The sequence below is a fragment of the Alligator mississippiensis genome, chromosome 10, assembly GCF_030867095.1.
Source record: "Alligator mississippiensis isolate rAllMis1 chromosome 10, rAllMis1, whole genome shotgun sequence".
Lineage (NCBI taxonomy): Eukaryota > Metazoa > Chordata > Crocodylia > Alligatoridae > Alligator > Alligator mississippiensis.
In genome coordinates, this window is record NC_081833.1 from 1,457,674 (window position 1) to 1,476,516 (window position 18,843).

Consider the following 18,843-nt stretch of genomic DNA (forward strand, 5'->3'; position numbering starts at 1 on the left):
ATGGCTGATGCTGGGATCGGCCTCACCGTGATGCATCTTGCTGAGATCCCAAACGCGCTTCCCAAAACGGTGCCTGGACAAGCGCTAGATACTGCCCGGCACTTGGTTTTCACTTCTGGGTGGAGCAGGGCTCAAAGGGAGAATCAAACACATTGCATTGCATTGCTTAGCTGCAGACACAGGGAAGAGCGGCTAAGGAGCCGTGTCTGCTCCTGGGTTACCTGCCCTCTCTCCTCTGCACTTGTGTAGCGCGGCGCGGGGGCCAGTGTCCCCAGCAACTCTGGGATGTGAAAAAAGGAGCTAAAAGGCAGATGACCCTCACTCAGGGGATGTTTCTGTGCAAGAGCAAAGAGGGACAAAACAGTGAGTACCATCTCAGCGCCCTGTAAATGCAATGCAAAGCAAACGAATGCCCTTTCTGGGCTGGGAGGATCTGGAGAGCTCAACAGGCCAGTCCTTATCCCTTGTCTTTGGAGGATCCCACGTGACTGTGAGCCCCCTCCAGCCACAAAGCTCACGTGCTCCCATCCAGCCGATGATAAGTTGCCTGGAGAAAGAAAAACCCCCACGGTTTAAATATTGGATAAAGAGCAAATCTTTTGCACCACTCGGCGTCCAGTCCAGAAGCCGGATTGAACCAAGCTCATCAAAATTCAGAGGATGTAATTGTCTGAAATGCGCGTGTGTGCGTGCGTGTAATTGTCTGAATTGTGCACGCGTGTGTGTACATGGGTGTGCAGAGCTGCCATGACCCGCTAATCCCACGGCAGCTAGCGTGCAAGGCGTGCACATCTATCTCCAGGACCTGATTGGATCGCCAACCGGTTTGAAACAGAGCACCATTGGTATTAAGCGGAGCTTCCCACGGAAGTACCGTATCATTGTTCAAAAATATTTAATCCCAACAATTTTCACATTGTTCTTATAAAAACAGACAGGGATGAAGGGAAATGAAATGCCTGGTACATTTTTTTGGCACGTGTTTTGTTTGTTTCTCTTGTGTCTTAAACCTTTACAAATTACAAATACACATTCATTTCTTTTTCTCTTTTTTTTTTTCTTTTCTTTTTTAAAAGGAAAAAAAAGCCTAAATGTCTCAACTGTACAACTGCAGAGATGCACTAACCTTCTCTAAACTAAAAGGGGCTGGGAAACGTGGTCATGGTTACACTCGCCAATCTACAAAGACGGAAGAAAGACGCCAGCAGCCAGGGAAGCGCCCGCACTGCGGGGCCCGTCCAGGCCTCGCTGCGAGGCACTGTCCCGAAGCCGACGTGGCGAAGGGGGAGATTGGGATGGCACCGTCTGGGGGCTCTGTTTGCCGTGCAAGGGCAGCGGCTCGGTTGTTGGGTTGCTGTTCGGCGCGAACACGTTACCTTCCAGAACCAAAGGATCCTAGATGCGGCACGGCACGCAGGGTTAGACCAGGACGAGGGCTGCACAGGGCTGTGTTTTGCTTTGCTCCCCCCGTGCCATGCTGGCCGTCTTCCCCAGACACGCTTTGCGGTCGTCCCCCCCCCCGCGCCCTCCCCCAGGCTTGCACGTGGCATGCATCGCATCTCGAGGTGGCTTCCCCTCCGCCGTGCGTGGCCAGACGGTGCTTCTTGGGCAGTTTTCCTGCCCCGCGGGGGTAAGACAGGAACGGGGCACATCAGGGCTGCCACGCAGCCAGGATCGAACCACACACGCCCCCCACCTATCTCCTCATCTACTTTTGGAGGAAGGTCTCTTTCCGTGCTCATCAGCGACCCCTTCTACTATTCCCGCAGCGCTAGTCCAGAAGATGGGGGCTGTTATTTCGTTGGATCCCATATTCCAGCACTACGACCCTGAGATACTAGACCTGGGCAAAGGGCGAGCTTGGACTTTGAGGGAGACTCGGATTCTCCTCGCAATGGCCACAATACACGTTATCACAGAAAAATAAGGGGGGAAGCAGAGACATGCAGGCTGTTTCACTCTCGGCGTAGCAGGGACACTGTCCTGGAAGATCCTACCCATCTCCCCGGACAGTGCCGCCAAGGGCACCGAGACGCGGGCCGGGGGGATGCTGGCTGCACCAGTTAATGCTTCTCTGTAGTACTGACAAGGTCTCTTACGTGCCTCTCCAAGACTAAAAACCAAGCGGGAGCGCTGGGTAGCTTCGGTCGCTGTCTCCCCGTCCTCCCCACGCACCTGAGAGCAGGACCTCTGGACCTCGCCGGCGGCTTTCCTGAGACGGGCACCAGCTTGTTGGAAAGCAGACGCCACCTTCGCTGACCGCTGCTCCGACGCGCGTGTGCGTGCAGCCCGGGACCCCGACCGAGCGCTCGGAGAACCGGGCAGGATGGAGACGCTCGGCCAGGCGTACCAGTGGCTTAGGCGAGGGAGCTGAGACGGCTCCCGGCAATTTCTCGCAGGCTCCTTTTCACGACACAATCCCGGGGCAGAGGTGGAGGCTGCATTGCTGGCTCCCTGCGCCTCCCCGACCTCATGAGACCTCTGCACCGCTGTCAGAGTGGAGCTGAGCCCAGGGCGGGGAGCCGCGCCTGGCAGGGACACTGTGAACACACCTATCTCCATTTAAATAGAATAAATACAGTGAAGAAAACAGTAAAACCTTCAATAAAGAGGCAAAAAGGAAAGACAACAGTAGGTCCAGGGGTCCGATGAAACTCCACGTAGTCTCTGGATTAGTTACTGAGGAAGGTCTATCAGCGTCAGTCAAGTTCGCGTCTCGAGACTTTCTGTCCTTATATTGACACTTCATATTCTCTGGTTTCCTAAAAGGGAGAGAAGACGCGTTTCAAGGAGGGGCTGGGCCGCCCGAGTCCAGCCTGGGGCGAGACCAGACCCTGCTGACCTTCAGGTCTCGTCAACACGAGAGACTTGGCGAGGGACAGAAGTGATGCACAAACCGGTTTAAGTGATCAGAAACTGGTTTAACCTGTAATGGAACAGAAGCTCCGTGCATGTAAACCACCTGAAACTGAGTTAAGATAAACCTGGTTCAGCCTTAACCGATTTGGGTCAAACTAGTTTATGAAACTTCTGTCCCAGACCCCTGTGCTGCTTTCGTTAACACCAGGACGTCCTTTTTCACCCGGGGGGAACTAAAGCGTGGAGCTCGTGGCCACCGGAGGTGGTGGAAGTGGAGAGTTCAGCCACATTCGCCGAGAGATGGGACACGCGCTTGGAGGAAAGGGGCATCGGTCGCTATTGAGCACGGGGGCGAGGGGCACGGCCTCTGCATCCCGACTTCCCGGACCTTAAATGCTGGAGGCTGCAAGGCAGAGAGGAACGGGGCGAGACCCCGGTCAGACCCAGTCTCTCTCTCTTCCAGCCTCCACAGGAGACGGGGGCAAGGTGGACCTGGGATCCGACTCCGTGCGTGACAGTAATCACATCCTTATGTTCTTAAAACTGCACAGCTTCACGGTGCAATGCTTTGATTCCCACTCCAGAGCATCCCTGCTAGGCCACCCACCAATTTAACTCCAAGAGGTCGATTAAACCAAGGTAGTTCGTGCCCGTTTTTCATGCAGACCCTGACGCAGGCTCCAGACAACGAGGAGAGCAGCAAAAACCTCACAAGCTTTCAAACAATGAGTCTGGTCCCGACGCCTTTTCGGGTTGCACCGCGGGTCCCGGCTCCACCCTGACCAGTACTTCTACACACAGCAGGGATGCATCTTATTTGGGGCAAGCCGTGGGTCTGCCACGCCGGCCTTCGAGCCAAGGGAAACAAGCCCTTAGCAGCTGAGCTAGCGCCAGGCCCGGACTCACCCCTGTCTCGTAGATCGGGTTGTCGAACTCGGTCTCGACGGTGATCTGGCTGTACGGGTGGGAGTACATGAGGGGCAGGCGCAAGCTGGAGTAGTACCGACACCTGGGGAGAGACGAGAGCGGGAAGCCTCTGCCTCGAGCCGCCCCGGCGCTTGAGGAAAGGGAGTCAAAATGCAAGAAGAAGCCCCTGACTCCCCAGTCCAGCCGGTGCCCCCAGCCTACCTGGTGATATAGATGTACGCTCCTCCCAGCAGCAAGGAGATGATGAGCACCGGGATGAAGATGGCCAGTGCCATGTTTCCCCCCTCGAGTGACGTCTCTGCCGCAGCTTCTGCTACTAAAAATGCAAAATTTGCCAAGAAGTTGCTTTTTCTCCCCTCCCCGGTCCCCATGGCATTGCCCCAGAGTGATGCTGCTTTGGTCTCTGACCGCTACCCCCCAGCCCAGCTGCTGTATCACAAGCGTGCGTGCAAACGGATGGAGAGACCTGCCCCCGCGGGGCCCAGGGCCCTGCCTGGGGAGGCTAAGAGACGAGGGGTTGCCTTGCTTTGGGGTACTTGGCCCCGCCGGGGATTGCAGACTCAGGGCTTCCTACTGGGCCCCGCAGCAAAGGGCCCTAACAGCCCCTGGAGAAGCCCCACACTGGAAAGTTTCCACGACAAGAAGCCCCCGCGGGCAGAAGCGGCGTCCCCACCTACCCCCCGCGTGTGTATCTCGCTCACCTTCCAGTGCGTGCTCGAAGGTGTCTCGATTCACTGGAAGAGAAAGGGGGAGCGGTTGATACGTGCTGGATTGGAGGCATGGGAAACCCCCCCATCCTCCGGACGCCAGCACCCCGAGCCAGGGAGCGCGGCACCCCCTTCCCTCCCCATGCAGCGCCCTGCGGACGGTCCCAGGGACGTCTCCCGACCCTGCTGCCTCTCCTCCAGCAGCAGCTGGTCTCGTGAGGCGCTGGTGCACGATGTGTTGTTTAAATATGCATTGCAAAACAGCCCCAGAACGGTGCCAGGAGCCCACGTGCACCATCACAGAGCAGCCCTGTCTCGTGTCCACAGCTTCCCTCCGTGCACCTGTCCTGCCCCAGCCCCAGGGACCTTGCGGCTCATGCTGGGTGATGTGAGAAGAGATTTCACTTCTACTTTTGCTGCCTTGATTCCCCGTATCCTCCGAGCAGCCCCAGCTCAGACCTGGCCAGGTGCCCCCCGACCCCTCCCGCACCAGGGCTGTTGGAGACGTGTCGAATGCCCAAGACAAAGGGAGCTCAGGATTTGGGGTGGAATCACAGGAAGCTGAAACTGCTCTTGCTTGCTAGGCCCTGGCTGCACGATCCCCTTCGCAGCTTGCAGCACAGCTCTCGAAGGTGTTAAGACGCTTCCTTCCCCTCCCCTGGGGGGAGAGAGCCCATTAGAGGGAAAACCCACGCGGCATCACAACTCCGCCGTGCAGCCTTGGCCTCCGGGCTGAGAGCCGGCACGTGGGACGGGAGGCTTCTGCCTGCCTTGTTTCAAAGAGATTATAGACTTGGGCCCAGTCGGGGTGGGAGTGGGGGCGGTCGGGGTCACGGATGCTGAGCCACGGTTCTGCGGGGCCACGTCTCAGCGAGCCCCGGGACCTCCAGCGCCGGGTACCTTTGCAGATGGGGAGCGGCCCGCTCCAGTGGGACGGCTGGCCCAGGATGCACTTGATGGTCACCTCTCCCATGAGCTCGAAGCCTTCGTAGCACATGAAGGTCAGCGACTCTCCCGGCAAGTACAGGCGCTTGTACAGGATTTGGTAGCCGTTTTCCGGTAAGCCTGGGTTGTCACAGGCCAGGGACTCCTCGGCTGGAAGAGAAACACATCTCCATGCACCTTCTCCGAGTCCGCCCCGTGCTCGGGGAGTCTAGCAGCCACGGTCATTACCAGATGTGTTCCCCCCACCCAATTTGCACCGGCGCACAGAGCTGCAGCGCGCCGGTCTGTTCATGCACCATCACGGGCGTGCTCTGAATGCCCTGGCACGATGCAGCCGTCAGCAGGCTCCTGCCTTATTCCCACGAGGACGAGCAGAGCATCGGAGGATCAAAAATCACATAGCGGCAGGGCTGCAAGGGACCTGCACAGCTCACCTGGTGCAACCCCTGCCTGAGGCTGCCCAAACAGCCAGGGCAATGCATCCTCTATGCGCTGCGTAAGGAGCGGTGGGGAACGGGTGCATCGCTGCTCTGACCTGCCGTCCCCAGTCCCAGCTGCCCCTTCCCCTGTGCGGTGTGGGGCATCCTGCCTGCACCGTGCAGGGGCCAGAGCAACCAGACCCAGAGACAGCAGCTGTGGCGGTCGCCCGCTGACTGTGCCAGGGAGGAGGGGGCAGCGAAGGCACCCGTTATCCTCCCAGAGCAATTACCCCTTGGTGGCACCAGCTGATTGCTTATTAGCAGGGAGAGTGGGGAGGATCTTCCACCCCTTAATCACAGGGAGGGAATAGCTATGATCCCGTCTGGATCCGTTCTGGTGCCAGGACTGCCACCCCCCTGGGGCAGCGGCCAAGTCGCAGAGGCAGCGCCCACCCCAGCCGCTGAGAAGGGAGGCAGGGCCCAGCCCCAGGGCTCATCATCACCCCCTTGAGCTTTGCTATTGCCCCAAAAGCCCCAACTCCTGCCAGGACCCCGTGCTTCTGGCTTCCCTTGCTATGGGGGGTGCAGAGAAACACGAGGAACCCCCTAAAGAGCCTCCAAAAAAGGCTGGATTTGTTTTGAGTAAACCTCAGGGTTTCATTATTTTCAGCCAGGATCACGGCACATTGAAGAGCCAGCCCTTGGCAGCCCTTTGCTTTTGAAGCACAGCTGCCTCCCTTGAAAAAGTCCCCCGATGCCTGACGAAGGGTTTTTGTGCCTGAAACCGTGCAAATAACATTTTTTTCCCAACTATTTAGCTAGTCTAATACAAGGTATCACATCTGCCCAGAGGACCTTGCCTGCCTATGTCCTTAGACCAACACGGCGACAACCAACATCCCTTTGGTCTGTCACAGCTGCCAGTGCCCAGCGCTTTGGGGTTTTTTTGCAAAGGCAAATGAGCCACTTTGGACGTATTCCCCCGCCTTGCACTGACGGACGGGGTCACTTCTCCAGCAGGCAGCCGCATTGCTGCTCCTTCGGCCTTTGCTCTAGAGCCAGGGCTGCCGTGGAGGCTGCAAAATACTACCTTTGCCCCCCTGCAAACTGGCAGCAAGCAGGACACGAGGGCAGGCCGGGAGGAGACCCACCGGGGTGCGCGGGAGCCGACTTACACACGCAGTGGGGCAGCCTTGACGTCCAGATAGGCGTGCCCGTCTCGCGGCTGTAGCAGGTCAGCAGGGAGCTGCCTTCCAGCACGAAGCCCGGGTCGCACGTGTACTGGATGGTGGTGCCCACCAGCAGCACGGGGTCCGAGATGAGCCGGGTCGAGTGCTCCACCTCGCCGGGGTCCGTGCAGTACATGACTGGAGGAGAAGGGGTCCGTCACGCGGGCAGAGAGGGATGGGGCTGCCCCAGGGACACGGGAGCGGGAGGTCGAGGAGACTGGGAATCAGGTGCCAGCAGGTCCCGTGGACCATGCACCCGGCATTGCACCCAGTCGGGGTCTGCGGTTTGCAGCCATTAAAAGACCCCCCCAGGCCACGGTGCAGGCTGGCCGCATGCCCCGAGGGAAGGCAACCCCGAGGTGGGGGGTATGCACCCTTACTCTTCTCGCAGAAGGGGGGGTCGCTGCTCCAGCTGAGGTCCCACTGGCAGGTGAGCGTGTCGCTGCCCACGATGTCGTAGCCCGGGTCGCACTGGTAGGTGATCTTGGCCCCTCGCACCAGCTCCGCGTGCGACGTGGTCTTCCAGCCGTTCTGGATCTCCGGCAGGTCGGAGCACGAGTCGTTCCTCGACACCTCTGCAGCCGGGAGGGGTGGGGGGAAAGACAGTGCCAAGGGCTGAGCAAGCTGCACCCGGTCCCCCCACCCTCCTCGGCTTCTCCTGGCCCGCTTGGATGGAGCCGAGAGATAGGACCAAGCGTGCGGGGGGCAGCTGGAGCCCAGCACGTGCCTCCCCAGAGGACCTGTGCCCTTTGCTGTCCCTGTCCCTTCTCCCAGGCATCTGCTGCGATGCCTCCCCTGCAATGCAACCCTGGTAGGCGCTGGGAGCGGGGAGCAAGCAGCATCCAGCCCCGGGATGGGACGGGCTTTGCTGCGACTTGCAACGTGCAACGGTGGGGGTCTCGTGGGTGCCGCCCGTGCCCACCTACCTATGTAGTTCATGACGAAGCCCTGCCCCTTGCCGAAGACGAGGCCGGCGGGGTCGGAGTGGAACTGGATGGTCAGGTCGGGGGTGGAGGAGTAGAGCTTTTGGGGGCCACCGCTGCCCACGTACTGCCCCAGGACGCGTGCCGTCAGCTCGTCCCCGTCGTAGATGGTCAGGATGTCGCTGTTGCTCAGGTTCAGGCTGCGGAGGGAGAGCCTGCTCAGACCCCGGCCGAACTGGGGGCTCACCTGGGTGCAAGCACGCAGCCCTCCCGGCAACACCTAGCACTCGGGCATGCCCCAGCCCCAGCTGCACTGCTTCCGGGCCCAGCATGCATGCTATAGAGGGAAGGGTGCAACCCTGCTCCCCTGACCGCTGCCTCTTCACCTGGGCAGCAACCTGAGCACGGCACCTGGATGCACCGAGGGGCTACTTCTGCATCGGCCTGCAGATCGGGACAGGGAGCCTCCCGTGCAGCGTCCAGACCGCTGGTAAAGCACCGAACAGGCAGCGCCTCGGGTGTCTCGAGAACGGCACCATGAACACCGTCTTCCCACAGCCACGTGAGACCACCCAAGACAGTGCAAGGGAGATGGGTGCAAAAGGGCAGCCCTGCTGCGGGTGGAGGGACAGCAGGCAGGCGGTGATCCCCAGCTATTGCTGCATTGTCCAAGAGGGACGTGACAGCCTGAACGATGCCTCCAACCACAGACCTGCTGCTGGGCTCTCGGACCCCATGGTCCCTTCTGGGCTCACTCGCTAGGGATCTAGGAAGACGTCTTCTTTACCCGCTAGCCACAGGCATGCTCCAGGTCTGACCGTATGCAGAGGCTGGATGCAGGTGGGAGAGTCCCGCCGCGGGTCCAGTCCCACCTCTACCAACCCAGTGCCCCTGAAGGGGTTGCAGGGCTCCTGTCATCTTTCCCTGCACCGCTCACACATCTGTGGGCCTCACAGACCTGCAGCTGCTGACCGGGCCGGCATGGATTGGCCCCAGCTCTCGGCACAGTGCACTTGGGTGCCTGACTAAACCCTGGGCCCAGCACGCCGGGAGGTTCCCCAGCTGTCTCCGGCTGGCTTTGCGGTGCTGCCGGCGGTCGCAGCGCGGCGCTTCGTGCTTGCTGCATCCCAGAAAAACCTGGGGTCAGCGCGGCTTGGGGCTCCGTGGCCAGCAGAGCACTGCACCTCCAGCAAGGGATGTCTGCGGCTGCGAGGAATCAAAAATACGGCTGCCGGAGGAGAGGGGTTGGTGGCGAGCGGCGGGAACCAGCCAGGAGAGATCAAAACGCCTTGGCGGGCGGCTTTCACAGGAAGCCTGAAAACCTTCCTGACTCTCAGCCGGGACTCGTCCCCAAAATAGCCTCAAACGAGCTTCCCCATGTGCTGGTTCACAGCCTTGTGCTGCTCCTGGTCGGCACGTCCAGAGGGATGCTGCGGTCCTGCTGCATCACCCAAGCAGGGGCTGAGGCCGCGAGCTTGTGCTGCCGTGCCAAGGCGGGCTCATTTTGGCCATCCTCTTCTGCACCCGTGCAATTTGGTGCGGGGCAGAAAGAGCCTGACAGACTGGGGCAGGAAAGGGGTGCACTTCATGCCACCCTCCAAGGGAAGGGAGCGAGGGCGGCTGCTGCAGCTGAGCCGTGAGTGATTGCTGGGCACGGGTGATGTGTCTATCCATCCATCCCCTGTCCTCCCTCGTTTCCTCCCTGTCCTAGCTGAGTGCCTCTCCCATTTATCTCATCCAGAGATGGTTTCTCTTCCCCAGGGCAGGCAATGGCTCGCAGTGTCTCCTCTTCCTCCAGGCTAGGGCCAGAGCTACCCTCGTGGGAAGCGTGCTTTGCCCCAGAGGTGGGGAGGGCAAGCAGGCATCTCTGGCTCTCACCGCCGCGGTGAAGGCTGAGACGCGGCCCGGGTTGTCGCACAAGTGATGGCACGAGCTCCAGGTTGAAAGCACGGTAACGGCCAGAGCCTGGCTGGCATCGGGGGCCCCCACTTCGAGCCCAGCAGGAGCACCCCCAGTGATTAGGGGCCTGGGCACCAGGGCTTAGGAGGGCAGAGCTGGGATGCTGCCGCCGGAGCTCTGTGAGCAATGCCCCGCAGCCGAAAGACGGTTTCGCTGCAGGACACTAACTGTCCATGCAGCCTCTGTAGTGCTTTCCTCTGGGTCACAGGAGCCCGTATAGACACGCGTGTGCATAGACGCTAAATGCAAACTGCACTCGCGGCGGGCGCGAGGAAGAAGCAGCTGTTGTCAGGGCTGTTACCTTGCAAACGGGTTTTGGCTGAGCAGCTCTAACAAACCAAACGGGCCCAAGCAATGAGTCCAAGCCAGGTGGGCAGGGCAGAAAGCCCCCTCTCCACCGCGTGCCATCTCCCCAGCCTGTACAGTGCAAAGGACCGGCATGCTCCTATTCTTCTGTGCTTATTCCCTGCCCTGAGCTCTCTGCTTTCCTGCTGCGTCTGCAGCCCAGGAGCAACCCCTGCAAACCAGTGCAAGGAAATGCAAACGCTACCCCAGGTGAGAGCCGTGGGCTGTGTTCCCCACACCATCGGCTGTGTGGCCAAGGGGTCACCCCCTCTTCCACAGCTCCCACCCAGCCAGCACAGCTCCTCCACCCTGGAAAGCAGGGCCGGGGCAGGTGGAGGGGGGGCACAGGGTTTGCGGGCAGTGCCCTGTGTCTGAGAGTGACCTGGGATCCACCTAGGCACTGAGCATCGAGAGACCAGGAGGTCCCCAGCTGCCACGGTGCTGCGTCTGCCCAGACCCCTTGCAACAGCAGCTCTGCCCCTTGCACGGGGTCCAGCCCACCGCCACGGCTTGACCCCAGGGCCTGGGCACAGCAAAGGGCAATGACCGGGCAGCACTCACAGCTGGATGTCCAAAAAGAGCCGCTTCTCCTCCCCGACACGGACCCTCCAGACACAGTCCTCCCCCTCCACGTAGGGCTCCGGCCAGTTGGGGGATAGGATGACGCCTGCTACGGCCGTGAGCTCCCCGCCGCACGTGGCTGCAATGGCAAGGGGCACAGAGACACGGGCTTAGCCTGCAGTCCCTGCCAAGACCATGCTCCCCCCAGCCCAGCACAGCCCGATTCAGAAGCCATATCCCTAAGTCCCATGCCCCTATTCCCCAGGCTGGGACCAGGACTGACCTCGGCACACCGGCTCGGTGTCGTTCCAGTACGGGTCGCGGATGTTGACGCACTCGATGACGGCCGGCCCCTGCTCCAGCGAGTGGCCGGGGTCGCAGGTGAACTCCACGGTGGTGCCCAGGTTGTAGGTGGGGTCGGAGGTGGTGAAGTTCCCATTCTGGATGTAGGGCTCGTAGCAATGGCCCCGCTCAAACGCTGCGGGGAGATGCCGTGTTAGCCGGGCTGGTGCCGGAGGACCCCCACCTCCTGCCAGCTCCTGTGCTACCCCAGCGGCGATGGATCCGGGGCCGCCAGCCCGGGGCAAATCTGATGGGTACGCCTTGCTCTACCCACAATTTAAAACCACCTGCCCAATCATGGCAGCAGCATTTCTAGCGAGGAAGTCACTTGACTTCATAGCTTGCTACCATGGACCTGATTCCTCCTAAACTCTTCATTGCAGAGGCGTTAACGACCCTCTGTCCTTTGTAATGCTCTGCACGCCCCAGCAGCCCCGCGAGCCTTTGTGCTGCCGTGCAGCTATCTAGGGGCTGCTCCTGGTCACAGCCCTGCAGACTTTTTAACCCATTCCCATGATGTTTTATTTGTTTTGGCTTCCATCTCAAATGGAAGAGTGCATCCTAGGCCCCTGGCATAGCAGTGCAGCTCCTAGTTTCTTTTTAACTGGAGAAAAACGTGTGCTGTGCTATAGGCGACAGTGCACCCCAACATCTGCACCCCTCTTTTCAAATTTGAGATCCATGCATGGCTTCAGTGCCCTTAGCTGGCAGCACGAGTAGGCTGTTATCTCTGTGGAGATGGAGGGAGACCTGCTGTCAGCAGACTCAGATGGGCTGGTGCTGCTAGCACTCCCCAGCTCATGACACCAAGAGCCACAGGGCTGCTGCAAAGCAGCATCGCTCCCGCCGAGTCCGTGCAGCACGATCCCAGGACCAGTGCAGTCCTGATCCCAGGATCACCGGCATGACTTATGGGCAGAGCACGCACTCCAAACACAGTGCAATGCTATGACTTTTCCAATGTGCAGGACCACTGCTAGCTCTGGGCACCGGTGATTAGGTCTTAGGCAGGTGGGGTTTAAATAGCACCCGGGTGAGGGAGCGGGGTGCAATGGTTATTGCTTGCTATTAAATGGCAGCAGCCTTTGCAGGATGAAAACCCCTGGGAAATGCAGGAGGGCAAGGGGGTGGTTAAGACGGGTGCCCTGGCCATGTCCCTTTGGCCAGCTCCAAAGCCAAAAGCATCACCTTCAAAGCGAATGTTGAAGGCGGTGATGCCGGCCGGCTCGCCCCCGAGGAAGTCGATGCGGATGACGGCGCCCTCGCTGATCACGCCCTCGAAGGGGACGCTTTCGGTCTGCAGCGAGTCGTAGAGCACGGCCGACTGGTTCGTGTCCCCGCTGTACACCACCATCCTGCAGCAGGAGGACGCGGCCGGTTAGGAGGGGAGCGGGGCTGCGGGGGGCCTGGGGCTGAGTCCCACGCTGGGATGTGGCAGGGGCAATGCAGCCCGGTCCTGTGCAGGTGCACGGGCTGGGCTCCAGCTGCCCCGACCCCTGTCCCGGGGTTTGTCTGGGCTGGTGTGGACGGGGCTGATCCTGCCTCAGCTCCTGCAGCTCTCTTCCAGCCCCGCTGTGATCCTATGCAGCTGCGACCCTGACACCCCTTGGAGCCCATTAAAGCACTGGGTTTAATGACCCCCTGCATGTACAACACCCTCCCTCCCACCTCCCGGCTCCCCCCCTGGGAAGTGCTCTGTCTCCTGGGAGCCCTCGCAGGGAAGGGAGAGATTTCCCTGTCCCGCAAAGGCCCGGCGAAACCCCGCCGGCCTCACCTGTCCTTGTCGCTCAGCAGCAGCTTCTCGAAGTGCAGGTGCAGCTTCTGGCCGGGGGGCGCGGCGATGGTCCACACGCAGTACATGCCGGTGCTGTGGTTCCCCGTGTAGCTGGGCGACAGGACGCGGCCGATGGTGGCGTTGTGCACCGTGCCCCCGCAGGGTGCTGCGAACACGGGGCAGCGGGGAGTGAGCCCGGGGCAATGCAGCTCCCACTCCCTGCCCTGAAAAGAGGCTGCCAGCTCCGGGCCGGATTCTGCTCCAGCCCTAGGGCTGCAGGCAGCAGGGGCTGCATTGCCTTCACAGAGACTGAGGCTCTGCCTAGGGCCCTGGGGATGGATCCCCGAAGCAGGGAGATCCCACCTGGCTTGGTGGCCTGGTTTCCTGGAGGGATGGAGTGCACAAGCTGCAGCCCTGCACAGCCCCCGGCTCAGGGGATGCTCCGCTGGTTTCTTCCCAAGATGTCGGGTCCCTTTTGCTCGCCTCTCAAGGGGGGAGGTGGGTCTCACGGGCTCAGACTGCTCTGAAACATTTGCTTTGGGGCTGGCACTCGCCCGCCCGGGGTCCCGTCCAAAGGTGACCCCCCACCTGTGCGCAGACTCACGCACACGAAGCCTGTCATGCAAAAAGTTAAGATGCCTCCGCGTCCAAGTCCCAGCACCTCCTCTGCACTTGCCTGTTTTGGTGCCTGCGGCAGACCTGGGCTGTGGGCTTTTTATCCACAGCACGCATAACGTGTTCGAGCGCCCACCGAGAGCTACCAGGGCCCCGATCCTGGTGCGACGGGCACCTGTGGCCATTCTCAGGTGCCACGCCAGCGGCTCGGGAGCTGAGATTTTCCCTCTCTCTGTCTTTTAAACAGCTGTTTTAGTTTTCCTACCTGCCTAGTTCTGGTCAGGTTCTGCCTACAACGCAATTCGTGCCCTCCCCAGATGCATGCCACGGAGGCGGCTCGGGCCGGTGCTCGCCGTACCTGAGCAGATGGGCTCCGGGCTGTTCCAGTGGGGTCGGGAGGCATTGATGCAGGTGAGCACGCGGGGACCCTGCAGCTCGTACCCCAGGTGACAGTGGAAGTGAGCGACGCCGCCCGAGTGCAAGTCCATGACCGTGACGTCCCCGAAGTCGGGTCTCCGCGGGAAGTTGCAGCTCAGCATGAACACTGCAGCCAGCGCATGGCATGGCACGGCACGGCATGCACACAACACAACACACAAACACACAGAGTGAATGACAAGGCAGCCCGCAGCAAGGCGCAGGATGAGGCCTGGAGAGGAGGCAAAACCTCCATGCATCGGCACGGACCCCCCCACGCCTGGATAGAAAGGGGCAGAGATGGGCACAGGCTAACGGCTCTGGTGCCTCGGGCCTGAATCTCCCACCGGCAGCAGCAGAAGTCGGAGCAGCCCTAAGGCACAGGAGGACACCCAGCGAAACCGGAGTGAAACCGGAGTGCTTCACGGTGGAGGAAGGGGATGGGGGGACATGCACGTACCCTGGTAGTGGAGCTGGAAGGTCCCGATCATGTCGTCCTGGAAGGTGCGGAAGTAGACGGAGATGGTGTTGGTGGGGCTGCGGATCACCTGGCCCTCCACCAGCAGCGTCTGGTTAGCCAGGACCACCAAGGTGTCATCGTCCACGCCACGGATGGACAGCACCTCGCCCTCAGACAGGTTCACGCTCTTCACCTGTGCGGGGGCACACAGGCCGCACCCGTGAGCTGCGCCGGGGCACATTCTCCCCATTTGACAGCTGGGAACACTGAGGCCCTGAGAGGCGAGCGGAGCCGGTAGCAGCACCACACTCCCAGGTCTCTGCTCTGCAGGTTGGGGCTGGGGTCGGGTCCCCAGGCAGAGCAACAGTCCCCGAAATGAGTCACTCAGTGCAGAGAAATGGGGAGAAAACCAAGTAACTTGGCTGCTCACCGTGAGCCCCCTGCCCGCGGCACCCGCCTGCAGATACCCCAGGCTGCAGAGCCGCCCACGGAGCAGCCCTAACGAGTTTTCATTGCAACTATGAACAACTAATAAAGTCACCAAGTGGCTCCCGCACCCTCGCCACTTCGCAGCAGCTTGGCGTTTCGGCGACGAGCCGCTCATCAGACACCAGTCGTCTCCTCTGGGGGGGTATTTATTCATCACACCCCCGGGGATTAGCCCCTAATTGCTGATGCCGTGCCTGGAAGAGTGTCACCAAACTCGCTCCGCTCGTTCTCACCCAGACAGTCCTGGCCCAGCACCAGCAAATGGGCAGAGCAGACCCGACCCCCGGCCAGGAGCTCGGTGGTCCCCAACCTTTCCTTGCTCCCTCCCAAGCAGACGCCGCCAGCTTGCTCCGTTCTGGGGGAAGGAGCCTGGCATTGGGCCAGGAGGGTGTTTCCCGGTCCAGCAGGGATGTGTTGGGAAGGTGGAAATAACTCAATGAGGACACGGTTAGGGCATCCTGTCCTGGAGGCGGCCCTTGCTCCCCGCTCCTCGTTGGGTCTCTGTTTAACTCCACATCAGAAAGAAACCAAATTCTGCAATTAGCACGGACGTGGCTTCCAGGGTCCTGGAAGGAGCGTGCACGCGAATCCTAGCCAGGAGAGGGCAATGCTGCACCTCGCTGCCGCTGCGCAGCCTTCCCGATTCTCAGCCTTTTGAGATGCGAGGGACCGGAGGCAGCCCCTGGAAAATGCCAGCGCTTGGTCTTGACCTGTTTTTGGCCTGCAGGCAAATAACAGAGCACGTTTTCCGTGGCTAAGAAGCCAGAAACAATGCAGCAGGGCACAAGGTTTCTAACACGATGCCTCCCCAAGTGAGGTCGCTGGGTTTCTCTCGTGAATCAGTGCCGATGTTGCATGGCGCCCCGCGGCACCCTTGGAAGGATGTCAAGGTCCCCCGAAGAGGCCATGGCACCCCGGTTGAGTATTGCTGGCGTTCACACTGAGTACTGGATCTCGCTCTGTTTTCGACCCCTTTTTCCTCTCCGGCCGACCGGGGGGGAGCTTTGCACAGAGGCCCGGCTCCCAACACCTTCCAATGGGTCGTGGGCACGGGCAGCCCACCTGTGCCTTTGCAAATCTCCCTTGGTGGTTCAAGCCCCAGCTTGAGTTCAATGCATTTTTCCCCGGGCACTCGATGACGTGGGAAGACAGCAGGGCCCGATCCAGGTGATGCCACGGCAGCCATCAGAGCCACTAAGATGGGGCTGGTGCATGCTACCCCACCGACCTCCCGACACCGAGAGCCGAGCGCTGGGGGCAGTCCAGGCTCCTCTCTGCGCCTTGCCCTTTGCTTGAGCATCCCAAATAGACGGGTCTCCTCTGCGGCCGAGGTATTCTGGAGCTGTTGGGTCTTGACAGCGTCTCACGCCCCTGGACAGGAGGGTACGACGAGTGGATCCAGCACTCTGCTCCCTTCCAGAGACAGCCAGGTCGGCTCGGCCGTCCCGAGAGTCACAGGACGGCACCGCTTTTGGGAGGTCAGGGAGTCCAGCCCCTGCTGCCCATCTGGCCCAGACCGGAGGAAAGCAAAAGGAAGGACATTTGAGCCCATGTGCACTGAAGTCAGCCATGCACTTTTCTCTGGGCTGATCCCAGCCCTCCGCATCGGGTTTGCGAGGCACTGCCCGGCTCCCAAAGCGCACCAGCAAAATAGACAGAAGGGATATTTTTGCCTTCCTCTGTAGCCGGGACCTCTGGAGCATATATCATCACCCTTTGCACAGCAGGACGTTGGCGGCCTTGATCCCCCTGCTTTCCCTGGGGCAGGGTCGCGTGTGATGCTTGGTGCTGCATCGGGGTGACTGTCGTTTTGCTAAGCGGTTTGACGCCCGATGTGTCTGGGCTGGTTTGCACAGGGCTCATCCTGCCCCAGACAGGGGCTTGTGACCCCTGGAGCTCCCCGCCAGCTCCACGGCCCGGTGATTCAATGACCCTTTATGATTCGAGTCAAAATAAGGGCAGGGATTTTCAGCTGGCAGCTCTGCTCTGCACCTGCTCTCCTCGCTCCCGGGGCCCAGTTGTGAAGGAGGGACTCGGCCGCAGCCCTGCGCCTTTGGTCTGGAGGAAACCTCCCCGAGACAAGGAGCTGGAGCGGGCCTTTTCTCCACGAGACGGCTCCCCCTTCATCCCTGGGAGGCAGGAGGATGGCCCGGTACCGTCATCTTTCCCTCCTGCTGCCGGGAGGACTGTCAGCCGCTGGCTCACGCTATGGGCTTGTGCCAGGGGGGATGAGCCACCGAGAAGGGGACCATATGGGCAGCTTCCTGCGGAGGAAAAGTTCTCGCTTTCCTCCCAGGCTGAGCTCACGTCAGCGCCGCACGTGTCTGGTGGAGGCAGGAGGGATCCTCCCAGCCCACCCGCCAGGCTGGCTTCGCCGCGGGTGTGAAAAGCCCTTGCACGGGGACCGAGCATCACCATCGAGCAGCGGGTCCTTCGCCGAGACGGTGAACGATGCAGCTCCTCGCAGGGTGCAATACCCCGGCTAGGAGTTCAGCATCAGTTGTCTCTTCCCCTCCGTGCTCCTCTCTGTCCACCCACCCCTGCTTCCCTTCCGCAAGGCCACCAGCCTTCGCTCTTTGGGGCTTTCCTCCGTTTCTCTGCAAAGTTATCGGGTTATTCGCTTTCGGGCCAGTTCAGCTCTGGGTTGGCTGTCGCCTCCTTGCCTCCTGCTGCATTTCCATGCCCAGGTGTGAGCGGGGAGACGTCTCCCCGCCCGCCCTGCTTCGGAAGGACTAAATCAGCCTGGCATCAAGAGGAGCCAATTCCCTACGTCACCCAGAGTTACCGCCCGGCTGCCGTGAAAAGTTGCCTGGCCTTATTTCAACACCTGCCACCCGTAATGAGCTGTGTAGCCAGCGAAGCCGAGCGCGTTTGCACATGGAAAATAATTAAAACGGGGTGGAAGGGATTCGAAATTGCTGCCTGCCAAAACAAGAGGGAGCAGCAGGAAGGCCATTAATCATTTCATCGCGCCTGTGCCGTGCCGCCTGACTCATCCCCGAGACGCCCCCGGTCGGTGCCGCGAGGCCGGGCGAAGACAGCCCCCAGCGCCTCCATCAGTCATTCCTGCCCCCGGTTGTCTCCCCGCATGGGCCGAAACCCCCGTCCCCAATGGGCCCGAGCCCCCCACCGTCACTAGCGATGGGGCCTCCCCGGCTGCCGTCAGCGTGGCTCTGTTGCACGCCCCTCCCGGCGGACACCCTTACCTGGAGCTCAACGCCATAGCCCGTGTAGACGGTCACGTTGTAGGTGCACTCCAGGTAGCTGTGCTGCGGCAGCGGGGGGTAGTCGCCGGAGTCGATGTACCCCTCCGGGGCGTAAAAGCTCACGCTGCAGACAACTGTAGGCAAATGCATGCATGTCAGCAAGCCGAGCTGCAGGGAAAAGGCAGCTCGAGGCATGTTATTCCTGCGGTGTTTGCTTTCCCCCAAGCCCGGCGGGTTTCTGCCGGTGCCACAGACATTGAGACAGCGTGAACGCCCGGAGCGAATCCACCCGCACGGGCACGGTGCCTGCCCCCGGGCCTTGCTCCATCCAGGGCACCCTCTGCCAGACCTGCTGGAAGGAGCAAGGTCGCTTTCAAATGCCCTGGACTTGCCCTCTGCATCCTCCTGATGCCTCCACCCCTGCCTGCCCCCTTCCTCAACACGGGACAACGCAGGGGCAAAACCACGGTTACGGGCCACGGCAAAGCTTCCACATCTAGGACTTGTCAAAAGCCACTGAGCACCTCGGCGTAGCCGGGTCGCCGAACCAAGAGGGGATGCCACCCACTGCAAACGCACGTGGGAAAGCATGCATAAAAGCCGAGGCCAGTTCCTTCCCTCCCTGGGGATGGACAGCAAATGCAGGGGCTAGGACACACAACTGGG

At 60.8% G+C, this 18,843-nt stretch overlaps 1 protein-coding gene across 2 annotated transcripts in view; it reads right to left on the minus strand.

Moving 5' to 3' along the window:
- Positions 1 to 871: 871 nt before the first annotated feature.
- SEZ6L (seizure related 6 homolog like) overlaps positions 872 to 18,843 on the minus strand; it is a 66,718-nt gene continuing 48,746 nt past the window's right edge. For both annotated transcript variants that reach the window (XM_019486891.2, XM_019486893.2), the window contains 15 exons: positions 18,178 to 18,311; positions 14,483 to 14,675; positions 13,964 to 14,149; positions 12,991 to 13,156; positions 12,405 to 12,571; positions 11,158 to 11,352; positions 10,875 to 11,013; positions 8,013 to 8,209; positions 7,467 to 7,661; positions 7,033 to 7,224; positions 5,394 to 5,588; positions 4,488 to 4,520; positions 3,988 to 4,102; positions 3,766 to 3,868; positions 872 to 2,762 (listed from right to left, as the gene is read on the minus strand). In XM_019486891.2, coding sequence (XP_019342436.1) covers positions 2,733 to 2,762; positions 3,766 to 3,868; positions 3,988 to 4,102; positions 4,488 to 4,520; positions 5,394 to 5,588; positions 7,033 to 7,224; positions 7,467 to 7,661; positions 8,013 to 8,209; positions 10,875 to 11,013; positions 11,158 to 11,352; positions 12,405 to 12,571; positions 12,991 to 13,156; positions 13,964 to 14,149; positions 14,483 to 14,675; positions 18,178 to 18,311 — 2,240 coding nt within the window. In that variant the 3' untranslated portion in view covers positions 872 to 2,732. The remainder of the gene's footprint in view (positions 2,763 to 3,765; positions 3,869 to 3,987; positions 4,103 to 4,487; positions 4,521 to 5,393; positions 5,589 to 7,032; positions 7,225 to 7,466; positions 7,662 to 8,012; positions 8,210 to 10,874; positions 11,014 to 11,157; positions 11,353 to 12,404; positions 12,572 to 12,990; positions 13,157 to 13,963; positions 14,150 to 14,482; positions 14,676 to 18,177; positions 18,312 to 18,843) is intronic.